The sequence below is a fragment of the Telmatherina bonti genome, assembly GCF_933228915.1.
Source record: "Telmatherina bonti genome assembly, chromosome: 2".
Taxonomy (NCBI): Eukaryota; Metazoa; Chordata; class Actinopteri; order Atheriniformes; family Telmatherinidae; genus Telmatherina; species Telmatherina bonti.
This window is the reverse complement of record NC_136620.1, coordinates 39,679,672-39,697,955: the sequence shown is the minus strand read 5'-3', so window position 1 is coordinate 39,697,955 and position 18,284 is coordinate 39,679,672. Positions and strand designations below refer to the sequence as shown.

Sequence of the window (18,284 nt, the reverse complement as noted above, 5' to 3'; positions counted from 1 at the left end):
CATTGATCCCAGCTGTGCTCAGACACGTGTACGCCCGCTGCCAGACACATGGACGTGCACGTGGGTACACACCTCCACAAACTGGAAGGTACACAGAGAGCGCTGGAGAGCGAGAGGATCGTTGTTGCTGGGTTTTTGCAGCAGGGATCTATTTTAGGACCACGGTGCATTATTTTTGCTAGTCTGGTTTCAGATGCCCAGAGGCAACGCGTTGCTGAAGAGAATGCACCCTGCACGAACACGAGAAGCCATTTCATTACAGTTTCACACTGCTGCTGCTTTAATCTGTCACTTCTAGCGTAAAGAGACTCCTAAATCGGACTCATCATGGGTCGTTCTGTGTAAAAGTCTTTGCAGAAGAGAAAAATGCTTAGTTATTGTTCAGGTAATGAAAATAAAATGCAGGTATTTTTAATGTGTGTGTGTTTCGTTTTTTTTTTATGAATGGCTGTGGTTCCTCCTGCAGACGGCGCGACCAGAGGCCTTCCCTCACCCTCACAGACTCCCAGCAGAAGGCAGCCGCATTGGAACAAACCGACCCTGCTCACAGGTCAGCGCTTAACCTGATCAAAGCAATCAGATCAAAGCAGAATCCTTACAAACTTTACTCTTTACTGACAGAAAAACTGACGCTGAAGAATCCAGATGACATTCATTTAGATTCTCGGACAAACATTGATGCCGCTGTGCACATCTGTGTGCACGTATGGGATGTAAAAGCAGCGCAGATTTCCAGAGCATCTGATGTGAACAGCACGCCTCCCCGTTATGAGCAGGCATGGAACTGTGTTTACTTCCTTCGCCTGTTGCGGCAGGTGCTGGGGACTATATTTAGCTCTATCTCTATGCGTCATAACCAAGTTGGCAGATCCTGTAGCAGCTCTTAACACTGAAATGTCACAAAATCCTACTGTATGGAAAAGCTTTTTTATGGAGAGTTAATAATAATTCATGCCTGACAGGATTTCAGTAACACTCCACCTCGAGGTGTGTAAGAAATAAAAATGTAATTTATATTCGCCTCTTGTCAGAGTAAAGTTTGTTCAGACATAAAAAAAAAGGCTCAGTATCTCCTTTTCCAGCGATCATCTGGCAGGAGACGGAGGTCTAATGCTGCCCATCACTGCAAACACATGTAATCGTGCTCGGAGAGCAATCACAGTGGCAGCCGGAGAAAAGCAGGTTGCTGCACCTCACCTCCCCCACAAAGCCGCCACAGACAGACCCTGTCAAGGCCCAGCCTCGTGGGGCTTTGTCCCCATCTTACTCTCACCCTCATCAGTAATTCCAGCCGGTACCTGCTGGGGGGTCGGGGTCACCTGAGCCTGCATGTAGGGAGGCTGCTCGATTCAGAGCACAAAACAAAACCGACGAGAAGAAAGACGATTCAGAGATGCAGAAATATCTTTACTTACTGCTTTACTGGAAACGTTCTTCAGGTTTGGTCTCTTAATGGATCAAAACTTCAGATTTTGTTTTTACTTTTAGAAATACAGCAGTGCTCAGATGTATTCATCCCCTTTCATTGAAGAAAAGGCTAAATTTACAACAGTCACTCAAATAACTGGAGACTTAAAAAAGGAACAATAACTAAAAATTTGCAAAAATATAACTTAGTAATGTGACACTTTTTTTTTTTTTTTTTTTTTTAATTGAGTTGAAGAAAGAAAAATAAAACAAACAAATGTGTCCTGGACAAATTAGAGACTTTTCTGTTGAACAGTGGGACAAAATACCTGTCAACAGGTGCAGAAGTCTGACTGAGAGGAACAGAAAACACCTGACTGGAGCGGAAACATTAAAGGATTCTTCAACTAAATATTACTTTATGACTGATGGAATATGTAATAAATTATCTTATTTGTTTGCTTTTTTTAAAAAAATTCTATTGAACCAGAATTAGAAAATAATGTCATGATTTTCATAAAATTTTTATTTATTACTTTAGTCAGTTTCAGCTTATTTTACAGGCAGCTGTTTTTTTCCTCCTTTAATGAAATTAATAACTATGAGCTTAACTGTAATGTCTGTTTCTACTTTTTTTTCTTTTCAACTGAAGTCATGTTTCTAATGTTTATTTTATCCCCTGATTCTTGTGAATTTCAGAAGTTTGGGTCTGGTGTGGGAACGCTGCCTCAGCTTGAGCCACCGGTGGTCCAGGTGGTGGTCAGCAATGCCAAAAACCAGCACCAGCAGTCAGACAACATCCTGCCCCAAATTGCCAACAAAAGGGGTCAAAACAACTTTCAGACCCACTCGGTGAGACTCTCATGTCTTTACGGCCGCTGAAACGCTGCGAAAAACACCTTGTTTTGTGTGGCAGTGAAAGATCTGTGTTGCTTCTTCTGCTGTTTCTTGGCTCATAACGCAACGCGTCCGTCTTGTGCTCGTTACCTTGCAGGACGAGAGGCCAAAGCCCACGCAGCCTTTCACCATGCGGTTTGGAGCAACAATGGATAAAGTGTCGGCCGCTCGCAGCAGCAAGATGTTTAGCAACAAAATAGAGAAGGAGAGAGCTTATGAGGGACAGCGGTTACCCATGTCACCTTCAGGTACGGCAGGTTGGACTGAAGAATGCAAACAAAGTTCCTGCCGGTGTTTAAGGATGAAATCACTCTGGTGGTGACTGATCCTGTGTTCCTCCTCTTCCAACGTCCTCCTGCAGAGGCGCTGAACGGCTTCCAGGAGCGGCTGACGGAGTTTGAGCGCGAGGAAATCAACGACTATGCAGAGATCTGGTTCCTGGGTCTGGGCTCCCAGAAAATAGAGGGTTGCCAGGGGGCACAGCAGAACTCTGGATACGACGACGAGCACGGAAGCTACATCAGGGTACAGATTTCACACCAGTTTCAGTCCAGTTTCACTCCAGTTCACGCAGAATGATGCATTTTAATCATTTAGTGCTTCCAGTTTGTCAGGCTGAACTTCCTCACAAGTGGCCACATTACAACTGAAGCCACCATCACGTCTCTGTTTAACCTTCAGCACACTGCTGGTGCGTTCAGGCGCTCAGCAGCTGCAAATACAGAAACACGGTTCACTGCTGGTGAACCTGCAGCGCCACATTTAGAGGACATGATGTGTCTGAAGGGGAATGTTTGAGTGATTCTTCACCAAAGCGATCGTCGCTCTGATCGTCCGCCAGACTAATCGGTATGCAGACCGAGTAAAAGATGCAAACGGGGACGGAGCAGGACGATCAGGTCGTGTTGCTCACTTTGAGTTTCAAGGTAGAATAAACCCCTGATCTTCACCAGGAAAAAGTTCCAAAGAAAAACTATAAATACATTTTTGTTTGTGTTTTTTTTTTTTTTCAAAAAATATATGCAAAAGACACGATGAACATATTTTTCAGTCTTTATTACAACAATAAAAAAGAAAGATGTGCTTTTGAAACAGGATTTTTTTTCTGTTTGTGGAAAAAAAAATGCAGTTTTTTAAAGAAAAAATTCTATTTTTTTTTGTGCAGTGTGATGAAGGTTAACCCGAGCTTGTCTCACTCTGAGTATCGCCCACGTAGAAGTATACAGAATCACCACATGTAGTACTCCAGCACACACTTTCCCACTGTTTAAGCTGAAATCAAATCAAACTTTATTTATTTTCATGCCACATGCAACACAAAGTGCTTTACAGGATAAAACCAACTCATAAAGATGACATGATGCTGATATCTAGGGATCTATCCGCACCAGGAGCCTGTCCCCCGTATGCTCATAGGGGCTGTCACCATGGCAACCAGCAAACCCTGCGCCACCCAAACAGGAGCGGTCGCCATGACAACAGCCTCCAGACCAAACAGGCAAGGCCCCGAGCGTGCAAGATCCCCGTAAGGAAAACACTGGAGTTAAAATCAGAAGTTAAATAACATTAAGTAAGAAGAAATAAGAGCAACAACAATAAAAGTACGTAGTTCTGACTTGAGGAACCACTAAAAGGTACCAGAGGACCTCAGGGTCCGCAAGGGCTCGTAATTAAAAAGAAGGTCATATAAATAAGACCAAGACCAATAAGACATTTATAAAGTAAAAAAGTCTTAAAATGGATCCTGAAAGTCACAGGAAGCCAAAGCAGCACTCTGTGTACGGGATCCGATGTCGTCACATGGCCTTAATCCTGCAGCTGAACGTACGAACCGACTGTTGGGTATGGCAGACTTTATTGTTAGTTTATTGTTTAATAAACAATCACCTGCGCTGAGGTCACCAACCCAGCAACCGCAGGCTTTACTGTCCTGTTTGAGTCAGACGGCTGATTGGCGGCTGTGTAACAACAGACAATATGCAGCGAATGAGCTGCTTAAGGTTGAGTGACTGAACATTGTTTGGACTCTCACGAGGCTTCTGATGCTCATCTCGCTGTCCCAGCTTTGACTGGCAGCAGAAGCGACGCTGTCGGACAGCTAATAGCTGCGCGGCGGAGACAAGGCGGCTTACATGACCCTGTAAAAATGTTCCACAGAATGAAAGTACTTTAGATGTTTTGGTGTGACTGCTGGAGATGTTTAGAGGAACTTCAGTGCAAGCTGCAGCTTCCATGTTGGCTGACACATTCACCGTGCTCCTCCTGTTGTCTTCCAGGTACTACACGACCACATTGCTTACAGGTTTGAGGTTCTTGAAGTGATCGGGAAAGGTTCTTTTGGGCAGGTCCTAAAATGTCTGGACCACAAGACCAACGAGCTTGTAGCCATTAAGATGATCCGCAACAAGAAAAGGTGCGACTTGACATTTCTTTCCTTCATCTCATTTCATTCCCGTCTCATCTGCGTAACCGTGCATTTAGGAACATCTTCGTTATGAATTATTTACCAGATGCAAGGAGTTAACTTTTGGCCAGATGTGAGGTTTTTCCCACATGCCTGCACCATGATCATTTTACATTTTAGGAGCCTGCCAATCCGTTGAGACCAGATTTAGCCTGATAGAAGTCAGTGCTTCGTGGTGTTGTCTTACCTTCCTCACAGCGGCTGCAAATGCATCAGTCCTGTTAGTTAGAAGCAGGAGCCTTTGGGACTTACCGCTGCTTCAATAATGCAGAAAACAAAATGGGAGCAAAGTGCCACAGCTCTGGTTTAGGAGAACCTTTTGCTCTGTCAGCCGACTCTCCCAGTAGTAGTAGGACGTGCATGGTTGACATGGAGAATTATCACAACATGTCTTTATATTTCTGCAACACATAAAGATTTAAACATGAATATTATTTATATTTCAGTCTCTAAAACTTGTGCATCTGTCCGTAGGTTTCATCATCAAGCTCTGGTGGAGCTGAAGATCCTGGATGTAATAAAGAGGAAAGACAAAGACAATCTTCACAACGTCATCCATATGAAGGAGTACTTCTACTTCCGGAACCACCTCTGCATCTCCTTTGAGCTTCTGGGGTTAGTTTGTTTACTCACATCCATGCAAACAAGCAGGCTTCCACAGAGCTTTATAAACACTTTACTGAATAATTGATCCGTTATTTAAAGGTTTTCAAGGTGAGTCACCTTTCCCAGGTACAAAAGCTGGGCGAGAACTCGTCTCGAGTTCTACTTTTACACAACTGCGCTGGAGTTTAGTGATTACCTGTGCATCTGAAGCCATCTACGTTTTAGCATAGCTTGCCGCTGACATCTATTTGAGGGGAGATAGTTTTGCGTCTCGCTCTGGCTGAATGACCTTTAGGGGACGTCTTGGACTGGCACCTTGTCTAACATTACTGTCACTGAATCCTTTAGTTAAGGCCTTGATCGGGGCCCTATCTCTTACCCCATCTTGCTTCATGGTGTGAAGGATCCAGTTTCAACCTCTAAAGAAGTTTATGCTTATCACAAGCAGCAATAAATAGCAGGAGGATACTCTTCAGTGTATCTGCCGTCCTGTCAATGTGAGCACAATCAGATTATTTCTCAGTATGCGCCTGATATTCAGAGGATGTTCAGTCATGGGTGTTAAGTTTCAGGTATTTTAGATGTGGAACATGAAGTTATTAACGTACTGCATGTTTTAATAAGTATTTTTTTAAGGAGCTCGCTCAGCTATCTGGTCCGTAGATCCATAAATGTTCTTCTTGAACTAATCCCACATTCTGTTTGGTCTCCATCGACAGGGTGAATCTGTATGAGCTGATCAAAAAGAACAACTTCCAGGGCTTCAGTCTTGCTCTCATCCGTCGGTTCGCCCATGCGCTTCTCAGGTGCCTGCAGATGCTGCACCGGGAGAAGATCATCCACTGCGACCTCAAACCGGTACGGATCTCTTCACATCTGGAACACTTGAACCTGTTTTAAAGTAATGAAATAAGAGGTGGAGCTGACACAATCCTTTGCTGGGACAGTTGAGCTGTTGATGTCTGTAGAGGTGAATGAGGATTGAGCGCCCTCTTGTGGACATTGTGGTACTGCAACGCTACGATGTGAACGTTTCTGAATGTGTCTGCTTCTGCTTCGCTTCAGGAGAACATCCTCCTGTCTCAGAGAGGGCCTGGGAACATCAAGGTGGTCGACTTTGGATCAAGCTGCTATGAACAGCAAAGAGGTAAGAGTCTAGCCAGCGTGAACACATGAAGTTTTGTGCCTTTCAGTCTTAATTCAGTCTTTCACTACTCCGTTTTCACCTCCTCTAGTGTACACCTACATCCAGAGTCGCTTCTACCGCTCCCCAGAGGTCATCCTGGGCCACCCGTACAGCATGGCCATCGACATGTGGAGTCTGGGCTGCATCCTCGCTGAGCTCTACACCGGATATCCTCTCTTCCCAGGAGAGAGCGAAGTGGAGCAGATAGCTTGCATAATGGAGGTGTGATGTTGAGATTTAACATCTTTATTTAACTTTTCAAGCTGTTTCAAATTCAGCTTCCTGCTTCTGTGCCTGAACGATTCCTGAAACTTTTCTCTTCCAGGTTCTGGGAATGCCTCCAAATGACTTTGTTCAGTCAGCATCAAGGAAAAAGTTGTTCTTTGGTGAGAATTTTACGTCTCTTCATGATAAATATGTGTGTAGAATTTAGCTAAATCTCATTTGCATGTTGGATGCAGGTGTTTGGAGTTCAGTTCATAATTCTGATGATGTTAGACTATGAATGGACAAGTTTAGCACTGTTCAGGGGGCAACACTATGAACACTCAGTTAAAATAAACTTGTATTGAATGTGCAGACTCCAAAGGAAACCCAAGAAACATCACGAACAGCAAGGGGAAGAAGCGGAGACCCAGCTCGAAGGAGCTGTCGGCTGCTCTCAAAACAAATGATCCCTTGTTTCTAGACTTCATTAAATGCTGCCTCAGGTATGTTTCATCAGAAATTCTCCTCAGTCATTATTTATTTTGTTAGGATTAGGGATGCACCGACCCATTTTTTAGGAGTTCTGATCCGATACCGATATCTGAAACTTGAATATCTGCCGATACCAAATCTGTTTATGTGAACATTATTGTGACTGTGGTTATTACTGCTGTTATAACTGTGTCAGATGTCATCAGGTTGTAATAAATGACCCATCCTTTCTGAAGTTTCCTCACCAATACAAATATAATAACATTACAGATCGAACAATTTCAACTAGTTTTATTCTGATTTGGCACATTTTACCTAAATAAAACTACAAATGTGTGGTTTTGGAACAAAGAGCTCGCTTTTAGTGGAACAAAAAATGTCCCATTTTAACATTCATGGCATTTATTTCCTTTAAAACACGTCTGAAGCATCAAACACATCTGCGCTGGCTGGACTAGTGTGGTATCGAGTCGATACCAGTATCAGTATCAGCTCAATACCAACGGTGTGTACTCATACTTGGTATCAATAAAGTGTACCGATACTACAACCGATACCACACTAGTCCAGACAGCGCAGATGTGTTTCATGCTTCGGACGTGTTTTAAAAATAAAAGCCTTGAATGTTAAAATGTGACATTTTTTGTTCCACTAAAAGCGAGATCTTTGTTTCAAAACCACACATTTATAGATGTATTTAGGTAAATCCCTAGTTCTGATACTTTTGTTTACCGGGAACATTCGAGCTTGGACTAACGCCACCTGGTAGAATGAAACACTTTTCTGTGCTTCTCAGTTGGGATCCAACCAAGCGCATGACTCCTGATGAAGGGTTGCAGCACCAGTGGATCCTTGAAGGGAATTTCAATAAAGTCCGATCCAGAACCAAGCCCACAGCCAAGAAGACCACAGACAGTTCAACCAGCACAGACAGACAAGCTAACAACAATTCTAGTAAGAGTTGAACTGAACATAAAATAAAAAAAAAAACAACATAAAGCTGAATTTTCCAGGTGAACTAACATGAAACTGAATCTGTTTCCCTTCGCTAGCGGAGAAAACCGGCTCTGAATGCAGCAGTGATGAGAAGCTAAGCAGGGACAGTTCAACAAGCGGAACAAAGCTGGCGTCTGCCGAGCGCCTGCGACCCATCGGGGCCTCAGCAGAGGAGGAGGTGTGTGAGAGTGGGGGGGGGCTTTCCACAGACACCGATGAGCGTGGAAGCAGTGAAAACAGGCCGATTCACATCATCATCAAGCCTCAGGATGAAACGGGCTCAGAAAGGGATGATAGCGAGGAGCCGCCTCAGTGTTAGCATCCTGAATCTCTGTCACGCTGCATTCATGGCAAGTGGGAACTAAGAGCGCTGAAGCTGGATGTCTGAAAAAGCTGCGTTTGTTTGACTCTGCACTTGCAGAAAACTACATTTAATCTTTTTGTTATATAACATCTTAGACAAGTCAACAGTTGTGAAAAAACAGGAGACGATCTGAACAAAGATGGACATCTTTTCATTTTAAGTACACAGTTAGTGAATTGTTTTTGTTTGGTCAAGCTTTGATTTTTTAACAGTAAAATCTGATGTTTTTTTTTTTTTGTTTTTTTTTTTTTTATTAAAGATAAATAGTTGTTGCAGAAATTTAGTCTCAAACCGTCACATCTGTCTGCTAAATAGTATATTTACAGCACAGCGTGAAGACTTGCTGCTGCTGTCTCCTGTTTTTATTTATTGGATCCAATCTTTGCTGTGCATTGAAGAAATCTCATTAAGAGAGCAGATTTTAACATCTCAGTTCACATAATAATATACTAAAAAACTGATTTAAAAAAAGTGCATGGTTAGAAAAGTTACCACTGTTGTTGCGCTTTCTTCTTTTCTTGTTGACATTTTAGCCTCCGTTTGCTTTACAGTGGTGAAGATTTGCAGGACTGAGTGCAATAAAGGCTGAGCCAAATGTTTTTAATAACAACAATTAATTGTTGATACGTACTTTTAATTGTAAAATGAAGTTAATGACACACAGAACTGATTAATTATTTTCTCTATTTATTGTGGAATATCTCTGAGCCTGTGTTTCATAATTGTTTTAAAAAGTTAACTCAACAACCATAAAATGTGTATTTATATCAGAATTTATTGTATATATTTCTGCTGTAATTTCTTATACATGTGTACCACAGAACATATTTTAAAATTTATTGAGGAAATAGACAAGGTTTTACTTGTTGTGCTGTTACTGGATGGAGATATTTTCTATGTCTGTAATGTTCCCTGTACTTTTTATATTAGAAACCAAAAGACAATCCTAATATTGATAGTTTGTGCCTTGCAGTATTAGAAATCTTGCACTTTACTGTTGTGTGTGTGTGTGTAAACCTAAAATAGACACCGCGGCATACTTAGCTGATGTGATTTGGACAGGATATATTTTGTTTGACAAAATGATCAGGAGATATTATATTGCCTAAAGAAACTATTAACTGACTTTTTATAACCAATCTTTGTAGAGTTTCAATTCAAAGTAATATAAAAAACGGAGAAAATAATTTGCCCTCGGCTTAATAATGACTCCAAGAAGATGGATTGTAGCTGTAATGTGGTAAATTAAGGAAAAATGTCTTTTGAGATGAAATAAAATGTTTTAAAAACAGTTTGTTTTCATAGTTCACTTTTTTTTTTTTTAATTTTTAATTCTGCTTTTCCAAACTAAATTCATCTTGGGACCAGATTGGTACTCTTCAGCACATTACAAGCCTTTTACACACAGACAAACAACCTCTGCCTCTGTAGAGCTTTTTCTGAGGCATATACACTCAAATTTAGTACGTTCTGGGAATAGGGATTATTTAGGGCCCAGTTGTCCCTGCTATGAAAGCCAGTACACTGAGACATATTTACATGAGAAATATAGAAGTACTTTATTAATCCCAACTTGGGAAATTTAGTAGTTGCAGCCTCCATGTACAATTGTGTTTATAACACAACAACAGAACAGTATAGTATATCCAAGGCCGGATTATCCAATGGGCACAGACCCAGGGGCCCATGTAGGGAAAACACCAGCAGTTTGGACATGAAAAAAATGTACATAAAAGCCAGATAGTTACAACACAGTGTCTTGTGTCTTGCTACTGGTACCACTGACTGAGAAATGTTAAATGTTTCACAGTATCATTCACAATTTTCACAATGTTGTGGTGTGAAAGGGGGGCTCCTGGAACACTCTGGGCCCAGGAGCCTGTACACTTTCAATCCGGCCCTGAGTATATCCTATTTAAATAAATATCCTATTTAAAATACTTAATATTCTATTTAATCAGCTTTTATTAAGTTGCTTCTAAGTGTGAAAGCCGTTTTTGTCTAAGGTACAGCTGTGTTCATGTGTATTCATCCCCTTTCATTAAAGAAAAGGCTGAATTTACAACAGTCACTCAAATAACTGGAGACTTAAAGGAACAATTACTAAAAATTTGCAAAAACATAATTTAGTAATATAAGACACTTTTTTTTCATTTAATTGAGTTGAAGAAAGAAAAACAAACAAACAAACAGTACAGAAAACACCTGACTGTAGCGGAAACATTAAAGGACTGTTCAACAAAATATTAGTTTATGAGTGATGTAATATGTAATAAATTATCTTATTTGTTTGCTTTAAAAAAAAAAGAGTTCTATTGAACCACAATTAGAAAATAATGCAATGATTTTCATAACATTTGTATTTATTATTACTTTAGTCAACTTCAGCTTTTTTTTACAGGCAGCTGTTTATTTTCCTTCTTTAATGAAAGGCTATGAATAAATATGAGCACAACTGTATATATTATTTTATATTCATTCTATGTTTCAAAGTTTTAAAGCAAAAAAAAGAAAAAAAACGAAACAAAATTTTGTATAGTCATTCATTTTTCTGATTTAAATGTTGTGAATTTGAAATTGAATTTTTAATCTCCTTGTGGTACCAATATAATTTGTTTAACTTATTTGATTAAATAAGATCTGCTTATGTTTACTGAATGATGTAGATCTCGGTGAACAAACTCAAATCATTGTCAATGACTCAATATACTCTTTTTTTATTTTATTCAACTAATAACAAAACTTACTTGAAAGGATTTCCATTGATTCTGAACATAAATATAAAATATGAATAAATATTAACACAACTGTAACTCCATCTTAGCCTGACAGTCGCATTTCGACTTTTTTTCCCCCTTTTTTTTTGGCCTGACCAGCTGCCGTAGTCGGAACGATGCTGGTTAGCCGTCCTGCGAGTGTCCTTCCGAAGATTTCGAGTAAGTAAAATTACAACTATAGACAGGGTTTATTAAAAAATATATACCTGACTGCTTGTTATAGTAGATTCTTATGTTTACACGCTGCTTCAACACAAAGCAAACATTTATATCACGCTCTAAACTGACGTGACCTTGCTAACGTGTTCGGCTAATAACCCGCTAGCAGAAGCTAGCCTGCTGCTACATTATGTCTCTTATCTTCAGCTGCGCTGTGCACGCATTGTATCTGCCTTTATCAGCTCGTTTTGACTAAACAAAACGACTCTGTTTGAGCTCGATCACTTTGTTTTAAAGTTTTTTCTTGTTTGCAAACATGTAGAAAAAGCATGAAAACGCAGTGCAAAAATAACAATTAGCATGCTAAGTAGCGCTACATCCGGGTCTTTATAATCACGCTTTGTAAACAATCTGTTTTTGTTTTCTTTAAAATGTGTTAATTATCATTTTTATAAGATCACCACTTAAACACAACTGTGATCATCGCTTTCCATGTCAGTTAGCAATGAGTATAGTTAGTTGGAAGCCGTGCATATCTAGAAACCAGTGTTTTCAAGTTTTTTTGAGCCAAGGGACACTTTTTTTCCACTAAAAAATCACAAGGCACACCACAAACTAAAATGTTTTTTCCTTTTTTTTTCTTTTTCTTTTTTTTTTTTAAGTGCATATTATTAATATAAAGTTGTTTTTTTAAGTTCATATTTTTAATATAATGTAGGGCTGTGACCATATGCTTTTGTCCCGATTTGATTTAAATTGCAATTCTCACAATTCTTTGTGACATTGATTATTTCTGTAGATGAAAAACAAAATAAGTGTATAAAACTTTTTTTTTTACTCTTCAATTTCCTTGATTTCACTTAGGAGAAAACAACACAGTAGCCAGACCATCATTCTGCTGCTATAATGCCCAAGAAGACAAGTAAAAAGATTTTTTTTTTTTTTAAAAAGTGAAAATTGTGAAGCAAAAAAATCCATATTTTTTATTTTTTTATTTGATTTTCCCACCCCTAATATAAAGTCCATCTTGTCAAAGCCCCTTGAATAGAAATCTGATAAACACAAGAAGATGGAATTTTATTATCTTTCACTGGAACCTGTTTGGACTAACATAGAGCTGCTTTTTAGACCAATTAGGTGAAATTGGGTCATTTCTCTGGGCACACCTGTTAATCTCTCAGTGGTTGAAAAACACTGGCATAAACACTTAAGATACGTTTCACCTTTTCCTTTCTTTTTGGTAGTTTTTGCACCTACTTTTATTAGCAGTGCATTTATGACAAGTTAGACTAACCAACTACTAACATCCTATTCTTTATTCCCAACAGGCAGCTGCTCCCCTGCAGTATTAGCAGCTGCTTCTGTTACCACAGTTCAGCAGAGGAAGCTGCACCATGCTGTCATCCCCAAAGGGTCAGGAGGACGCTCGTCTTCTAGTGGAATAGCAGCCACAGTGTTTGGTGCCACAGGCTTTCTGGGTCGATATGTGGTCAACAGGCTCAGTGAGTAGCAAACACAAGGATAAAGTACTAACAAAGTATTTATTTAGCATTTATAGTTGGTTTCACAATATAAAGACCATTGATAAACATTATGAATGGCTGTCCTGTGGTCCTGCAGGTCGGATCGGTTCGCAGATTGTAATTCCTCACCGCTGCGATCAGTATGATCTCATGCACTTTAGGCCTATGGGTGATCTTGGGCAAATCATTTTCATGGTAAGATGTAAACAAAAGTGGTGCTTTTATAAAGTGTGAAAACATTTGCTCATAATTATAGAGCCTCAGATTGATTGATTGATAACTGATTTTCTCTGTTGTTTCTGTGTGAAAGGAGTGGGATGTGAGGAACAAAGACTCCATCAAACGGGCTCTGGAGCACTCTAATGTTGTCATCAATCTGGTGGGCAAAGAGTGGGAAACAAGGTGTGCCAGTTTGGAAAATCTCTCTGCTTTCTGTTCGGGCTGGGCGATTAATCAAATTTTATTCTTAACTACGATCTGAGTTTTCAACGATGATAAAAATAAAAGGGTGTGATTATTTCTCTCTCTGCGGTTTCCTCTCCTGCTGTCTTCAGCTGCTAATCGAGCGTCTCTGGCGTTGCAGCGCTGTGCTGTAAACTCCTCCCACAGCCGCTTTGCTTTCATTCAGACACTGTTGCCAACTTGCCGACTTTCTCGCTAAATCTGGAGACTTTTTTTGTTAAAAGCGACAAATCTAGCAACTTTTACTGGAGTTATTAGAGACTTTTCTGGTGTTGTGGCGACTGACTTGTTCTGCAGTTACTGTAAGGAAGGAGCAGCGGGAGCCTCTCCCGTCCTAAAGCACTCCCAGGCGGCCAGTCTCAGTCGGCTCCGGCTGAAGGTCAATGTAGAATAACTGCAGTAGGTTGTGGAAGTTCACCTAAACATACTTTATACCATTGTCAGTGACAACTGGCTGCATTATTTTCCTATACCTAGTTTGGCCAGTTAAACACTGTAATTACCCTCCGTTACAGGGCGTTACCATAGCAACGCGTTAACCAGCTGGTTCAGATCAGCCGTCTTTTAACAGGTGGATGAGAGAAACGCGCTGCAGCCTGACAGCGGTTGTTTGGTATAAAACCTACATCCAGGCCAACGTAAAATAGTTCCTATATAAGCGGTAAAAGCGGATTAAACAACTCAGAACCGTGCATTAGACGGTTATAATGCACGACACGGAGTCTAGAACACCACGACGTGCAGCGTTGTTTAAAAATATTGGGATAATTGTGTTAAATAATCAAGATCTCAATTTCAGCCAAAATAACCGTGATTCTAATTTTTGCCATAATCGAGCAGCCCTACTTTCTGTTATCTGATACACATAAGTCAGAATTATGTTTTTTATCAGATGAATTTGAGTTTTATTTATGCTTGTTCCTCATTTTTATTAAATTGAAGAAACTACCGCTTTGAAGATGTGTTCGTGACCATCCCTCAGCAGCTCGCCAGGGCAACGAAAGAAGCAGGCATCACCAAGTTCATCCACATGTCACACCTCAATGCTGATATTCGCAGCTCATCCAGATATCTCAGGAACAAGGTAGGAGGCGTTTCTCTGCGTATCACACACACATTGTAGTCTAAATGAACTAGTTTAACATATTACATGTTTAGCAGCTTAAATTGAAACTTTAAAAGAAATCAAAGGTGTATAAGTTTACCGTGTTCAACGTTTTTTTCTGAAAGGCTGTTGGGGAGACGGCAGTAAGAGATGAGTTTCCCGACGCTATCATCATGAAGCCCTCTGAGATGTTCGGCAGGGAGGACAGATTCTTCAACTATTACGCAAGTAAGAAAGCTGTGTGTGAGGTGGAATTTGTCCCCTTTTAAAACTACCTTTGCAGTTTAGATTATTTATTTTGGCCGTGAGATTGTTTCATCGTGTTGAAAATGTCTCGTTTGAAGAGTTAAAAACTTGGATGTGTTGCTTAAATCCTCTTTGCAGACATGCGCTGGTTCGGTAACGCTATTCCTCTCATCGACCTGGGGAAGAACACGGTGAAGCAGCCTGTTTATGTAAGTTTATATCAAACAAGTAGGACTTTTTTCACTTTGCATCCATAAATCATTGCTTGGATTTCACAGCGTTGCTCTGGTGTCAAGTCTCAACCACACTTGTAACGGCAGTCAAAGCTTATTCGGTTTGAGGTTAGCGTTTAACTCCTTGGCTGCCGGCCGTACCGTCTGTCGTACCGCCAGTCGTACCGACAGCGTTTCGACTCGTCTTTCAGGATCCACACAGCATTGAGTTCTGTAGCTACAGAGGGAGGACCAGTTTGGCCGCGTACATGTGTCAAGGCATCTTTGGTATGCGCTCTTGCAGCGTGCATTTTGTGGCTGAATTGAGTACTCATCCGGCCAAATTGGTTTTCCGTTTCCAAAAACTAAAAAGAACATCTTTGGCAGTCGTGTGAAATGTTAAACTACTTTCCATCCATTCTTTCTTTTAACCACAGTGATTGGCCAAGCAGTGAAGAACAGTCAGGCACAGGTTTAAAGTAAAAAAAAAAAAAAAAAAGGGTTTTTATTATGATCCATAAAAAGAAAGTTATTTTAACATAAATGAATAAATCAGGCCCATAAAAGAGGTCAACTTAAAACTATAATCAAAGAAATGTAACAGAAATAACTCGAGCAACAAAATGAAACCAACTGACCTAACAAATGACACACAAGGGGACGAACATAGAGGATGACACAAATAAAAACATAACTAAATTAACAAAAGCAACCCTAAATTCCCCTTTTAATGGCAGCAAATGATCTGATCCAACTATCTGCTCCACCCTGTGGCCTCCTGCTGGTTCACAGCCAAGGAACTGGAGCTGCTGGAACTTAAAGGGAAAAGAACACAAATGAATAAATCAGACCACAACAAACTAAAATGCGCGCTATTTCAGAATAGTTGTGATTAAAATAATGTCTAACAAAAGTATTATCTGTTAATTAAATCCTAGTTGGAAAAAATATAAATCTAAGTGTTTGTGTGGAGCATTTTGATTCCACCTATGTGTGGCTGGAGACACAGCCATCATAACCACCTAGTCCAGGTCAGGGCGAGAGGCAGCTACACCTTGGACCAGTCCATTACTGGGAGACAACCAACCGTTCACACTCACTCCAGTTTAGATTAACCACTCTGCCAAACTGGTTTTGGACGGTTGGTGGAAGCCGGAGAACCCGAAGAGAACCACGCATACACGGGGAGAACATTCAAACTCCACACACTCTCTGAACCTCCCCCCAGTTGAGGCTTGAACCAGCGACCTTCTTGGCTAACCGCTGTGCCACTACGGAGCATGAAAACCTGTCTTAATGTCATATTCATCCCTTCCAATTAGCAGGTTATCAACAACTTTCTCAGTAAACGTGTTGAAGATGTAAAACAAACTGATGATAGCTTTGGTTCACGCCGCTGATCTCACGACGCTTCAGCGCCACGTGCACGTAAAGAACCAGTTGTGTGTCCAGTAAATCCAGCAGCGCTGATTTCTCCTTCAGGTGGTGGATGTAGCCAAGGCCATCATCAACGCCATCAGAGACCCCGATGCAAACGGCAAGACGTTAGCGCTGGTCGGGTAAGCAGTTGGCTAAAATATTCCTGATGCTTTAACAAAACTGGTTTGTATTAATAACTAATGTTGTGTTCAACCTGCATTGATCAGGTTTATACTTGAAACAAATTGTTTTCACAATGTTTAAAGACCAATCTAAATGTTGATCATGAGCTCCTTTAAGCTGTGACCTGTATGCCGTTTTAGCCACACATATCTGTGCATCACGGTTTCTGGGTAGAATCAGCCGTGTTATGTAATAAACAGCTTCTCTCTGCACCATATTTGTCATTAATATTCATGCTTAATGTGCTAAAAGGAAAAAAATAGGAATCCTGGAACACAGATGCTTCTGTTTGGGTGAGTCAGTGCATCCACGAGCGCCTGGAGAACGTCACATTCTCCGTTTCGTTTTCAGGCTGAGAAAATGTTGATTCCTTTTCCTAGAGGGCATCTTTAATATTTTCCTACGAGGTTGAAATGGACCAGTACCCTGTCGGTGTTCTGGTACCTCCTATAGTACACAGTCAGCTCTGTAAATGTGTAAACTCTAATTCAAAAAGTAGAGTTAGGTAGGTATTCTATGGCACATGTAGCACACAGTAGTTCTGGAATCATCCTTAAAGGTGATTTAATGAAGTTTTCAGGGGAGTTTGTGTCTTACAGGAAGTGTGAACCCTTTCCTTTCTGTGTGTGTTCTCATATTATTTACATGAAAATAGAAATATAGAATATAGAAGTTACTAAAACATTGATTTACTTTTCAACCATGTGTGTCTTCATATTATTTACATGAAAATACAACATAGATTTACTTCATCTCTGTTTACTTTCAGGTTCTGTGTTTTACGAAACAGGCTGCTCTGTATCAAATTTTCTCATGTGTTGAATTTTGTGGGAGAATTTAAAAAAAAAAAAAAAATTCTGTTTAAAATGTTAGCGAGGCAACCCGAGGAAAGCTGAATTGCTAACCGTTAGCATCCAGTGTCCCTGCCAGCTGTTACGTGGGGGAGATTATGAATGAGTATGACTGATTTAAATGGTCAAACTTGTTTTGTTGTTTTTGTTTTAGTCCCAGCCGTTACCTCCTTCATGACATGGTGGAGTACATTTACGCCGTGGCACACAGACCTTTTGTTCCCTACCCCTTTCCTCGTCCGCTCTATCAGTAAGCACGTTGTTCATATTCTTCATTCTCTCTGATTCATTCATGTTTATTTGTCTTTAACCTTTTAATCAAACAAATACATGCAGGCAAATAAAGGAAATGCACAACGTTTTACTCCTTCTTTGACATATTACAGCAGTCTGCTTGTTCACTAAGCCACAAGTAGAAGCTGCATGTGTCAGATGTCATCTCACCGTCTCCTCAGTGTGTCGTCTTGTTCTTCCTTCTAGCATGGCTGCACAGTTTTTTGCACTGAACCCGTTTGAGCCCTGGACAACTCCGGACAAAATCGACAGGGTAAGGCCATCTTTTTAAATCAGGAAAAAAGCTTCTTTAAAGAAAATATGCTGACAACTTATATATAATATAAATATATATAAGTATATATATATATAAGTATATATATATATATATATATATATATATATATATATATATATATTTATATATATATATATATATATTTATTTTATATATA

General features: G+C 40.2%; 2 protein-coding genes across 4 annotated transcripts in view; both read left to right on the top strand.

Moving 5' to 3' along the window:
* Window positions 1–9,845, top strand: part of dyrk4 (dual-specificity tyrosine-(Y)-phosphorylation regulated kinase 4) — a 36,226-nt gene extending 26,381 nt beyond the window's left edge. For all 3 annotated transcript variants that reach the window (XM_079250453.1, XM_079250454.1, XM_079250455.1), the window contains 13 exons: window positions 467–550; window positions 2,107–2,259; window positions 2,402–2,552; window positions 2,666–2,829; window positions 4,581–4,717; window positions 5,243–5,383; window positions 6,094–6,232; window positions 6,440–6,521; window positions 6,610–6,782; window positions 6,886–6,946; window positions 7,141–7,270; window positions 8,056–8,213; window positions 8,312–9,845. In XM_079250453.1, the coding sequence (XP_079106579.1) occupies window positions 467–550; window positions 2,107–2,259; window positions 2,402–2,552; window positions 2,666–2,829; window positions 4,581–4,717; window positions 5,243–5,383; window positions 6,094–6,232; window positions 6,440–6,521; window positions 6,610–6,782; window positions 6,886–6,946; window positions 7,141–7,270; window positions 8,056–8,213; window positions 8,312–8,574 (1,836 nt within the window). In that variant the 3' untranslated portion in view covers window positions 8,575–9,845. The remainder of the gene's footprint in view (window positions 1–466; window positions 551–2,106; window positions 2,260–2,401; window positions 2,553–2,665; window positions 2,830–4,580; window positions 4,718–5,242; window positions 5,384–6,093; window positions 6,233–6,439; window positions 6,522–6,609; window positions 6,783–6,885; window positions 6,947–7,140; window positions 7,271–8,055; window positions 8,214–8,311) is intronic.
* Window positions 9,846–11,481: 1,636 nt separating this feature from the next.
* Window positions 11,482–18,284, top strand: part of ndufa9a (NADH:ubiquinone oxidoreductase subunit A9a) — a 9,103-nt gene continuing 2,300 nt past the window's right edge. The window contains exons 1-10 of the mRNA XM_079247611.1: window positions 11,482–11,555; window positions 12,884–13,057; window positions 13,176–13,273; window positions 13,389–13,480; window positions 14,483–14,624; window positions 14,771–14,873; window positions 15,030–15,100; window positions 16,586–16,662; window positions 17,711–17,806; window positions 18,037–18,103. Coding sequence (XP_079103737.1) covers window positions 11,513–11,555; window positions 12,884–13,057; window positions 13,176–13,273; window positions 13,389–13,480; window positions 14,483–14,624; window positions 14,771–14,873; window positions 15,030–15,100; window positions 16,586–16,662; window positions 17,711–17,806; window positions 18,037–18,103 — 963 coding nt within the window. The 5' untranslated portion in view covers window positions 11,482–11,512. The remainder of the gene's footprint in view (window positions 11,556–12,883; window positions 13,058–13,175; window positions 13,274–13,388; window positions 13,481–14,482; window positions 14,625–14,770; window positions 14,874–15,029; window positions 15,101–16,585; window positions 16,663–17,710; window positions 17,807–18,036; window positions 18,104–18,284) is intronic.